Genomic DNA, 11,968 nt, shown 5'->3' with positions numbered 1-11,968 from the left:
ACCGATGAAGGACTGATAAAAACTTACAAAAAGGTCACCATTCTTTTTAGCACCATCAACATGGATGTTACAAATAGCTATCGAACGCTTATACCGTCAGGTCACTTTATTTTGACTTACGATTGGGTTGGAGTCCTGTCAGTTAAATAAATTCTCCAATAGCTTAGGTGCAAACCAGCAGACTGGGTTTCTGACAGCCAATCACCGCTCGCCTCCCGCCTCCTGCGGCGGAGATTTAAAAGTGAAATGAAGCACACTGAGTTATATAGTAAAGCGGTGAGACACTGAATAACTCGGTAGCTGTGTTACACAGGTGAGATTTTTTTTTTTATTGAGTATATCTTAATGTCATGTGTGCTTAACCAGCTAATTGCCCAACTACTATATAACGTGCATTACTAATAAGAAGAGAGACTTATAATAACCTATATAATATAATTGATATATTATAGATAGATAGATAGATAGATAGATAGATAGATAGATAGATAGATAGATAGATAGATAGATAGATAGATAGATATTGTGATGATAGACAGACAGACAGAGATAGATAGATAGATAGATAGATAGATAGATAGATAGATAGATAGATAGATAGATAGATAGATAGATAGATAGATAGATAGATATTGTGATGATACCTCTGGAGCTATGAGTTATACTTTCTAACACCTTCAGTATAACTAGTACACAGTATCTTAAACTGTAATACTACCATTGTTTTACTTTTTAATGTTTAGTATATTACATATCTATTAATAAACCTAGTTAGCTTTAAAAACAAATACTTTTACCATTGTATCTTACACATCTTAATTATGCCAGATCATATGCCTATGGCTGATAGTTGTGTTAGTAAAACTATGACATGTTTAATGTTAATAAGAATACATATCACATTTATTACACATGCAACTTTTTATTTCTTTTGTTACTAACAATTACATTTTTATGCTATATAAGACAAATAGATTTTGAATAGCCAGCACCACAAATGCCTTGACACTAACTAAGGTGTCCAATCAGCATGTTACCTATTTGACTCTGTATTTAACAGTCAAATGTGCCTCAGTGCTCTACACTTTCTGCTCACATCTTATCCTCTGTATTCTGGACTCAAATAGGTCAAGAGAGAAAATACTGCTTACTAGTAGTGTATATTAACAAGTTTACATGCATTTAATGTCAGTATAGTTGTGAGATATAGAAAGAATAACATATCACAATTCACATTACTACCCCCGCATCTCTAAACAAAATACTTCTCACTGTCACATTAGCTCATATTAGTTATTGTTTTGTGGCATTTGGACAGACAGACAGATAAATAGTTAAATAGATAGAGGCACAGACAGACAGACAGACAGACAGACAGACAGACAGACAGACAGATAGATAGATAGATAGATAGATAGATAGATAGATAGATAGATAGATAGATAGATTTTAATTTAATTATTTTATTATCTGTATTTTATGATGTACAGCACATTGTGTTCAGCTTTGGCTGTTTTCAAAGTGCTTTATATTTAAAGTATTATTATTATTATTATTATTATTATTATTATTATTATTATTATTATTATATATTGTATTATCATTCCTAGATGAAATAAACTTTGGTTATTGCAGGTGCTCATTATATGGTTTCTTTAATACATTTTTAAAAAATGTACACACACTCAACACTAATTGTTTGCTAACCTTCCTGTATAATAATGTTAACCTGCATGCTGTGTTAGTGCTAGATGATGTAAATAATTTTAGTTAAAGGGGAATTTAATTTAAGTTTTTTATATGATAATCTAGTGAGTTATGTATCCTGTTAGCTGTAACATTATTAATGCTTCTGCTCACTATCTAATCCAACATGACTGACCTCACTGAGGTGATGGGATGGGATTGGATGTATGACTAGTTGCTGCAAGAATGATTAGTTTAATTCTAATTTAGGTTGAATAAGGGTGGTGTTTATTACAATGTAACACGAGTTAAGTATATAGGGCGCAGTGTTGTTAGGGAGGATAAACGTGAGGAGGCGGATGCTTGTGAAACCCACCTATTCTAGCTAACGTTGTCTCTCTGTGATGCTGAAGGCGGCCGAGTCCTAAACGCACCTGTACTCCCTGCGTAGCGTCACTACAATACGTTCAGATGCACTATTACCCCAGTAGTGCACTTGCTGTGTAACTGGGTGACGTTTGGGAGGCGGCCATGGCGCGTCACGTTGTCTCAGCTCACCCCTAGCTTTGTAATTTTTTAAATCTTTTTTGATTTGATGCTCATTTTAAAAACAAAAACAAAAAAAGCTGTGCGGATGTTCAAACTCGATTTAGACCTGGTAAATCAAGTGGACTCCCATCAGGTTTGTGCATGTGCACCGGCTCGGCTGGAAAAAGGGGGGAAAAAAACCGTCTCCCGTTATTGCTTTGGCTTTTACATAGAGTCTGTCTTCTCACTACAGAAAATACCATATACCATAATACTCGTATCTGATTAATTGCCGGGTTTTGTGGTAACGTTCTGTTATTATTCCTAGAACAAACATCCCGTCTGAATCCTGTAGCGTCTCGTGCAGGCGCGCGGGCCTCAATATTCATTTAACGATGTGATTCATTGTAGGCTTTGTATGTGCTTTTTATTCTTCGTATGCGTGCAGTTAGAACTGTTATCTAAAAGGCAAATAGATAGATACATAAATAAAGGGCTGTTGAGCTTTTAGTCAAGCATGTTAAACGTGTGTGTTTTTATGCGCAGCCTGTTAAAAAAGCTTGCATTTGTTTTTGCCGCACGCGCCGCCGGACTGCTGCTGGAGATGCAGTGCCATGGAAACAATAGGAAGCATTGCGCTACTCTTAGCTAGCTAATAACTACAAACACGCCGTCAGGGTGATAAATCAGTCTTACATTAAAACCTAGGAGTTAATGTGCTTCGTGATTTTTAAATCCGTGACATATGAGTAAAAAAAAAAGATTATAATATTTCTATTTCGTTCTTCTTCTTCTTTTTTTTTTATAACAGTGGTAAAATAAGTGATGAGTAACGCACCGTGAACTGCAGTTTAGCTAGCTATGGTTCATGATTTTGTTAAACACAGCTGTTTCCACGTCAATTAGTGGAAAACGTTTTATTGTTAAGCTTTTATTTTGCTCTAATTTGATTGTTTTGGTGATAAAATGATCTGTTGGCTGAAGTTCTCGTCTGGTGTGTGTGTGTGTGTGTATGTGTGTGTGTGTGTGTGTGTGTGTGTGTGTGTGTGTGTGTCAGGACTGAATCAGGACTGAATGAAGCTGTCCCATCTGCGGCTGCAATGCAGAAACAAACACCATGGTTTTGTTCCATCAACGCTTCACATCACTGCTGATTCCTTCAGGACGTTTCTGCCAACTTTAGTGCGTAACGTTTAACATTTACTCTTGTTTAATTTTCACATTTGGCTTGTATCATTTTTATTTCCGAGATGAGTGTCATGTTCTGCTGCTGCTGTTGTGCTATAATGTGTTTTTCTGCGTTTTGTAGAGGCCTCTGTTTGTAGTGCTGCTGTAGAAAGGAAACAAAACACTCCCTTATATCCATCCCACCCTTCAGTACCATCCTCCGTACCACATCTACCTCACCCCTTTTCTTTCTTTCTTTCTTTCTTTCTTTCTTTCTTTCTTTCTTTCTTTCTTTCTTTCTTTCTTTCTTACTTAGCCCCCTCCCAAAAATAAATTATCAGGAAGATTGCTTTCCATAACATTGATCAGGAAGATTTCTTTCTTTTCTTTTCTTTATTTACCCCCTTCCCTTCCTATGTACACCTGACACCCCATCATGCCATGCAGTAATCTTACAAAATCTCCAGCAGGCTAATCCTTTCCAAGTCTATTTTGGTACCCCCCCTACTGAACATGGATTACAATAGAGTTTCCCAACTCAGGTCATTTGCTTATAGAGGTTGCTGCATTTTCCTATCTTGCAGACTCTTGGACATACGTTATTACATGACACAAATTTAAAGTGCCTTTATTTGCTGGTACTTTTACACAGACACTGGTTTTAGTAAGTTTGAACTTTATTGACCAAGTTATGAAGTGAGGGCATTTTTTTCTTCTTATGTGTGAAATTTAATTATTATTTTCATAAATAGTGTGTGTATATGTATTATAGTATACATGTAATCTGCAAATGCATGTTAATTAGTAATTAGGCTAGTAACTAGTGTATTAGTATACAATTCATGTTTCTATTATTTACATCCAATTTCTTGCTTTTTCATAAATCTTTATGTTTATACATTATTTTTTATAACCTTTCTTGCTTATATTTATGATTCTTTTCAACTAGTAATATGCATAGTGTGAGAATATTCCTTTAGTACTGCAGAGCCACACTGATGTCCAGCAGAGCAACACACCATGTTATTTCACAGTATAATATTTATTTCCATATTCAAAAATATGGAAATCTGAAATCTGCTTTTCTAATCACCCCCTTTTTTTTTAAATAATGTTTTGTCTTAAAGCCTATGATTCCACTTCTTAGAGATAGACAGAAAAGCAGAGCAGTATTGAAAGGACCATGCTCAGCATCCTAGCAGCCGGCTCCATATTCTTCCCAGGCCTTTTCCTGCTGTCTAAAAGATGTCTGAAACAAGCACCGATGCTGAGGTGGAGCGAGGCCGATGCCGTCATCGTCTCCGCAAGGTATATTTCAAATCAGTCTTACACACATGAAGCGAACAGTCAGTTTTTGTGATATAAGCTGGAATGCTGTAATGGTGCCATGTGTACTGAGTGTGAAGATGAAGGAGATAAATGAATATAGCCTAGAATACATCAAGAAAAGAAAATCGACAGACTACAGTATGGTATATTCTCCATAAGGCATGTGAAATTAAAACAACAAATTTTAACCTCATAAGTGCCTGGTGATATAGTACACAGCCCAACGGTATCACTCACCTGATGCTGTGATTTGGATGGAATTTTTTTCCATCCTCTATTGAAACACCTTTCCATTTCTGACTGTGCACACTAAGCACTTGGGCAGGGTAAAAATAATATTAACCAGTAATAGCAAGTTTAACCTTCTCTTTCTCATACCCTCAGGAGTAGATATCCAGGCTTTTTTTTTTTTATAATGTGGTTACATTCAAGTGAATTAAATTATTTCCACACTGAAAATACTGCTTCAACAGGTTATGATCCATCATCTGCGCTTTGTAACAGAAAAAATATTTAGGGCTTATTAGCTTCAAAAGGAAAATAAAAGCGGCGGCAATAACATCAGCACTAAGTATAACTACAATGATTAAAAAGTGCCTTGTATTAGTCTTTATTTAGGAGAGAAACACTTTGAGATTTAATTTTGGTGTAAAATAAACAGTAACTAATCACACCATATCTCTTACATGAAGGTATGGAATTGTTTCATTTTCTTACTATATTTTTACAGGGTAGTGTCCTCTACTCAAGCAGTCCTGGCTTCCTCAGCTGGGTTCATCATTGCATCATCTTGTAAAGATATCATTGAGGATCAGTAAGTGTTTGATCTAAAGTCATTTTTGTTTTTTCTTTTGGGTTTACAGCCGGAGTGGATTTCTTCCAGTGCAGAAATTTACTATATGCATGTCAGTGTAAAGTTGTGTAAAATGAGCTTTTCTAAGAATGTGCCTTCAGCTCACCTTGTGTCCCTTTAATCAAAATAGGCTCTCAACCTAATTAGTTTTCCTATGTAAATCCACTGTGGCGTTCTAATGGCCACAGCCCTGTGATGAAGCAGAGCTGCATCTCTGCAGTGAATTTCACTTTGTCACGGCTTCAGTCAGGGCCTCAATTTATTACTCAGCTGCAATACGTGCATATGTGTAGGTGGGTTAGGAGGATTCAACCAGAAAGGGAAGGTGGACAAAAGAGGGAGGATGGGAAAGCAAAACACTCTGGATGTTGATTTTGATAGTCAAAGTTGAGGAGAAGTGGGAGCAGTGGTTAGTTTGAATAGTGCCATAGCCCCTCCTCCTCTGCACTGCATTATGCTGGCCGTGTTTGGACAGGTGTGCAGTCCTAAAGTAGGATCCACACGGCAGCTCTTAGTGGCATTTAATGTCAAGCACATGAATAATAGGTCGGTCGTGGTTATTCAAACCTCAACAATGCATTGAACTGCATGACAGACATGGCTTTTTGTCTTCTCCCCCTCAATCCTTCTCTTCTTCTCGTTGGTCTTCTGTGTCTGCAGGCACTGGCTCACTAGCACCTACATCCTGTTTGCGGTTCCTTACTTTATCTATGACATCTACGCCATGTTCCTCTGCTACTGGTACAAGATGCAAGTCAAAGGTCATGAGGAAGCTGCACCAAAAATGAGCACGGCCATTCGCAGCTACCTGTGGCGAGAGTTTCTCATGGTGCTTCATCATGTTGTCATGGTTACTGTCTGCTTCCCCGTGTCTGTGGTGAGTTAGAAACAGGATCGCTCATGTTTCATCGTGGCGTAGACCAATGGCATAATGCAAACTTGGAGGATCCTCCACAAGCCTCTATTGCCCTTTTCCTATTTAGTTATTTCCATTCAAAGCAACTATTCAGAGACCTTGATAAGCACAAGCCATTCAACACTTTATGTCCATGATGTAACGGTTGTCTAATTTTAGCCTCTGTAAACATTTCTGCAGCTTTCACATCAAGTTTGCAGACATGCCTGTTTACCCTGCCAAGTATACCTAACCCTGACATCCTGCTTTTAGACAATTGACTCCTAATTTTAATAGGTTTATTCGATCTTTCAGTGGAAACAACAAATAGAGCTGGAAAATGTCTGAGCGCTGACACAACAATGAAGAAACAGGGGGGAGAAGGGAGTGGTGTTTGAAATAAGCCAGACTAATTGATTTGATTGAGTCTGTCTTTTTACCTGCTACAGCACATTATTGTATTATGAACTGAATGATGTCAGGAGAGGCAGAGCAGCAATATGCTCCCTCATTTTGGGGTACTGTTTTTTATTTATTCATCACTAACATCTGTGGAAGCATGGACTGTCTGTCATCCATGTGGCACTATGAGATTACTTTTGATAATGCAAACTATTTAAATATTATATACTATTGCACATTTCTGTGGGCCTGGCACCCAGCAGATTTTTAGGTTTATTCTATTCTACTCAAGTGCTATTGATTAATTTAGAAAGTGCTGCACGGTTCAGGAAAAAAACAAAACTCTGATGAGCTGAATCCCATACAGTGCACTTTGAAGGGGATTCACTGTTTATAACAAACAGCTTATATTTATTGTAAATCTTCAAAAAGGTATTTTTCTAATGTAACACTTAATTTGTGTTATGTCGTTTTTATGCGGAATAAGAAAAGGGCTGCACAAACAGATGATATTTTATATATGTAGGTCTTTGATGTGGATTTTTTTGCATCTGTAAAATTTACAGGTTAGGATTATACAAACAGCAGCCTAAATAAGAGTGTCGGTATATTTTTGTTGCTCAGACCATTTGTTCATTATGATGCTTATTTCAGTGCACATTAGTGTCGATGAGTGTGTGGCTTTAAAAGACGAGGTTTGTTTTATCAAGTGAAACTAGCAGTTCAGTTGTGCATTCCAAAAGGCTGTTACTTTTGACTGCTATGGATGGAAGACACTTCTGAGTTCTTACTGTAAAGAGGCGAGCCTTTGAAGGAAATAACTTCAGAATAGACTGCAGTCCTTGTAAACATTTTGGAGAAAAAACAAACAACACTGTAAGGAATTACAAATGTAATGTCGCATTTAATGCACTTTGGACTTATAAACGGACAGGACAGGACATGGATTTGAAATGGAGTAGTGAGTAGTGTATGAATAATATATAGTGAAAATGTAAATGGTTTCTTTCTTTCAGTTCTGGCGTCAAGGAAAGGGGGATTATTTCCAAGGTGTCATGTTCCTAGCTGAACTCAGCACTCCATCAGTTTGTCTGGGAAAAATACTCATTCAGGTAATTTCCCATTACCACTGCTATACCCAACATTACTTTCTCCAACAACCGTTTATCTACCCAACACCACTTTATCCACCAACTCATCTACTCAACATTGCTTCATCCACCATCTTATTTTCTCAGCACCACTCATACACTCATTTACAGCGCATTTTCCATTATATACTCTATCTATCTACCTCCCTCTACCTAACACTGCTGACTTGTACACATTTTTCTGCACTACACTGCTTTTCCAACACTTTATTTTCCATCAGGCATATTCATTTGCCCAAAACCTCACTGATGTTCCATTCTTCTACCTAACACCACTTTCTTCATCTACCAGCATCTTCGCTATCACCTCTTCATTTTCATATCTATTATTCATCACACATTCATCTACCGAACATTTGCTCCATCAGACATTTTTCCTTCTCTGTTTCCTGCTTATGTTTTTTTTTTTCTTTTTAAAGCTCAGTTTACTTAAATGCCTTCTCCTTGTGTGGTATATTTACCTCTTTCTTATGAGATTCCTTGTGAACACTGCCCTTTCCAACGCTCTCAAGAATACACATACACAGCAATGTTCTTCATACTGTTGGGTCTCATGATAATATGCATGGTACTCACCCCTGTATCTCCCTTTCTCCTGCCTTTTCTGTCTTTCTTCTCATGCTTCAGTACAAGCAGCAGCACACTCTTCTTCATAAAGTTAATGGAGCACTCATGCTGATCACTTTTTTCGTCTGTCGAGTTCTTCTCTTCCCCTACCTCTACTACGCCTATGGCAGGTATGTTCTCTCTCATACACTTTCTTTAGCATTGATCATTGGGATGGGGCTCTATGATGTGAGTCAAAAAACAAACTTGGGTTTCAGTGTTTGTTGCACTTATTCCCTTTGATAATGCACAGTTACATGCAGTCCATGAATCTAATGTGCTATTGTCCAACACCTAATGTGCTATTGTGGTTCTTCAAAGTTCTTTGACATGCATCTGCTATGGAAGAAAACAAAAACAAATAAATAACAGAATAAATGTATAGTCTATTGTAATTAGCATGGTACCTGAAAGCCCCAGAACACTCATGCAAATGTATGTGTTTGTGTGTGTGTGTGTGTGGGTGTGTTTCTGGTAGGTACGTGGATATCCCCATGTACATGGTGCCACTGTCCATTCCGTGGCAGTATAACATGGGTGCTGCTCTGCTCATGGCTCCCCAGGTGTACTGGTTCTCTCTGATCTGCAGGGGGGCTTTTCGCCTCTTCACTCGGGCCTCTCGCCATCATCGTCCCCCAGTCTGTAGGGATTCTGAGCCCAAAACCCCCATCATGCCCCTAGCCAATGGCTACAGTCCCTGTGATACAGAAAGAGAGCCCAACACACACTGAGAAACACAGAAGGGCTGGAAGAGAAAGATGGTGCAGAGGCATTTTGTTTCTTAGGCCTCAATTATAATGGGAAACCTGAGGTTAAATACTAATATATTACAAATAATATATGTCCTGCTGCTCCATTAGGTGGGTAGGATAGAAGTAAAGGGCAGAGGAATCAGAGGAGGAAAGAAATAGAGGGTCTGAAGATGATCATCTCCATTCTTTGTTTCCCTCTAAGGAAATGCAAGAGCATGCTAATAAAGCCTGTGTCATACTCCTGATGTAAAACCTCCTGATGCGGCCAGACGCTCGGATTGTATTCTTCATCCCAGTTATATTCCATGACTAAATTTCAAAACATTGGGGAAGGGGTATGTAATATAATGTACGCAAGCACTTATCATTTGTACATGACCATTATCATACTAGTTGCAGAAACAAAACAACAGACAAGCTGTGGGCATGTTAGTATTCCAAACTGCTGAAGCACCATTAACAGAAATGTGATGAGTGATAAGAGAGGATTCCATCTCTTCAGTTCCTCCTTCCCAGCCCACTCTCTTTGCCCCTGTATTTCATAGAAAGGAAAGGGTACAGCTTTTCTGTCAGGGTGTACATAGCAAATGTTTAGTGTCAGTTTAGATTTAATGATTTAATTTCAATGAATTATTATTATTTATATTGACAGTTTTAATTTGAATTTATTTGGTTTTATTATTTATTATGACTTGATTACATAGAAACTATTGGCCTACTCTAGACTTAAGATTTAAAACGAAAGGGCAAAAATTGCTTTGAGATGGATTTGTCTTTTCTGTAGTCTCTCCCCAGTCAGACATTTCACCCTGAGCACTTCCTGTAAAGTACCCAGGGGAACTCCGTTTGTTTTGTGACATGTCTGAACTATTGCACCTGTCCTTTTATGAAGCGTCTGTTACAGTTTTCTGTGACCACGACCCACATATTGAGCTTAAAATAACCCAGCAGGGCTTTGGTGTTGAAGTTTGGAGGACTGCTGACACACTGCCCTTATAATTCTGCTCCAGTCCATGCTTTGCTCTTCTCACCACAATATTAATCGGACCAAAACAATATTTGGAAGACAGGCAGCATGTACAGTACTGTTAAGTTATTTGTGATGGGTGCTGGACATCTCTTCATCACTGAGCTGCTATCAGAAAATACACGGCACTGCAAATGAGGAGAGGACTGTGCACATTTACTGGATCAAAGTTCCTTAAAGGAATACTCTTACATTTTTTAACCTAATCGCTGTTCACAGTATCTGTAGTGTATGTGCATTGTTTATGGATAAGAGGTTTCCCTGTACTGAGAAAAGCATGGAACATATGTTGAAACAACTAACATAGAATGGAAGTCTAAAGGCAACTGATAACACCAAATTTTACAAAACAAGGAGATTAAAATAAGTGACACAGTTCAAAGTTGCAACCATTAAATTTGATAATATAGGATGAGATATGAGCTTAATCAGTCTTATCAGTGAAAAGTTTATGAAAACATATGTACTGTATTTATTGAAATACAGCCCCATAGAAATGATTGACTGCAGCAAACATACATGCTACAGATGTGATAGAGATTAACTTGAAAAATGCAGATGTGTTCCTTTAAGTCTTAAATGTTTTCTTATTTATTGTTTTCTTATTTATCTTTTTTATTTATTCCCTGTGCTGAATGCAATCTATGAAGCTAAAATGGGTTTGTTTTCATTTATGAACAGGTGATAAATTAAAGGAAAATCAATTGCAAAGTTTCTTAGTAAGATGTTTGGGCCACCAACACGAATGTGCTAGTTAAGATATGCTGTCTGTGAAGGTCATAGCACCTGATTTACATCATTTTACATACTCATTAGACTAGTGTGTTTTCATGTCCTGCAGATTGGGGCAGGGTCATCCTAAAAGAGACCACTCCTCTAAGGACAGGTATGTTTCATCATAGGATAAAGTTAATCAGTCAGAACAAGTTTGCAGTTAAGTTCCAGTAAAGCTTCCCTCTTAGGGGACAAGTGGATGCAAGCCATGCATAACAGAGCCACTGGCTTTTGCTTTAATTTGACACCTGTATTTACTTTGATTGGGTATTTACTTTGATTGGGTATCTGCCCATTGGAACATGAACTGCTTTACTATGTTTAAAAGGAAATTTCACAGAACCCTACACAGAACCCTTTAATAGAACAGGATTTCTATTGTAGAGCTTGCACAAGCTTTCAGACTGAACACTTATCAGTTTTGATAAGGGGCCCTCTATAGGGTGAAGGTAAGGGAGTGCTAAATAAATGGGAAGTCAAGTCATGTAATGTGACAGTATTTTGCATTTATTGATTTATAATTTATTTATTTTCGTGTTTTATGTTATTTATTTGGAGAAGACTGAATGTACATATGAACACATCTAAATGTTCTGTTGATTGGACATCTGTGGCTGCCTGGCTAAAGGCTCTTCTATACTCGTCCTCTCAGCTACAATATACTCTACTGTCTTCTACTATACTCTGGCACTGTGTGTGAGACCCTTTTTTTGTTGCAACTTTTATAAGTCATTGTATGTGTATATGACACAGTATGTACCGGTATGAAAAAAACAGCATGCCTACCTTGATATACAC

The 11,968-nt window shown here is 37.6% G+C and overlaps 1 protein-coding gene across 4 annotated transcripts; it reads left to right on the top strand.

Annotated features, from left to right (window-relative positions):
• The first annotated feature begins 241 nt into the window (after positions 1 to 241).
• tlcd3ba (TLC domain containing 3Ba) lies at positions 242 to 11,857 on the top strand. Of its 4 annotated transcripts, XM_027141287.2 has the most exons (9): positions 2,431 to 2,448; positions 2,543 to 2,630; positions 3,272 to 3,396; positions 4,529 to 4,689; positions 5,441 to 5,524; positions 6,224 to 6,440; positions 7,877 to 7,972; positions 8,639 to 8,748; positions 9,096 to 11,857. In XM_027141287.2, exons 4-9 carry the CDS (start codon positions 4,565 to 4,567, stop codon positions 9,346 to 9,348), a joined length of 885 nt encoding a protein of 294 aa, XP_026997088.2. In that variant the 5' UTR covers positions 2,431 to 2,448; positions 2,543 to 2,630; positions 3,272 to 3,396; positions 4,529 to 4,564; the 3' UTR covers positions 9,349 to 11,857. The 4 variants fall into 4 exon arrangements, with proteins under 4 accessions (XP_026997086.2, XP_026997085.2, XP_026997088.2 ...); XM_027141285.2 differs by lacking the exons at positions 2,431 to 2,448; positions 2,543 to 2,630 and adding an exon at positions 242 to 313; XM_027141284.2 differs by lacking the exons at positions 2,431 to 2,448; positions 2,543 to 2,630 and adding an exon at positions 2,181 to 2,368.
• Positions 11,858 to 11,968: the final 111 nt, after the last annotated feature.

Source organism: Tachysurus fulvidraco, chromosome 15 (assembly GCF_022655615.1).
Source record: "Tachysurus fulvidraco isolate hzauxx_2018 chromosome 15, HZAU_PFXX_2.0, whole genome shotgun sequence".
Classification (NCBI taxonomy): domain Eukaryota; kingdom Metazoa; phylum Chordata; class Actinopteri; order Siluriformes; family Bagridae; genus Tachysurus; species Tachysurus fulvidraco.
The sequence above is the reverse complement of the archived record's forward strand: the minus strand, read 5'-3'. Positions and strand labels throughout refer to the sequence as shown.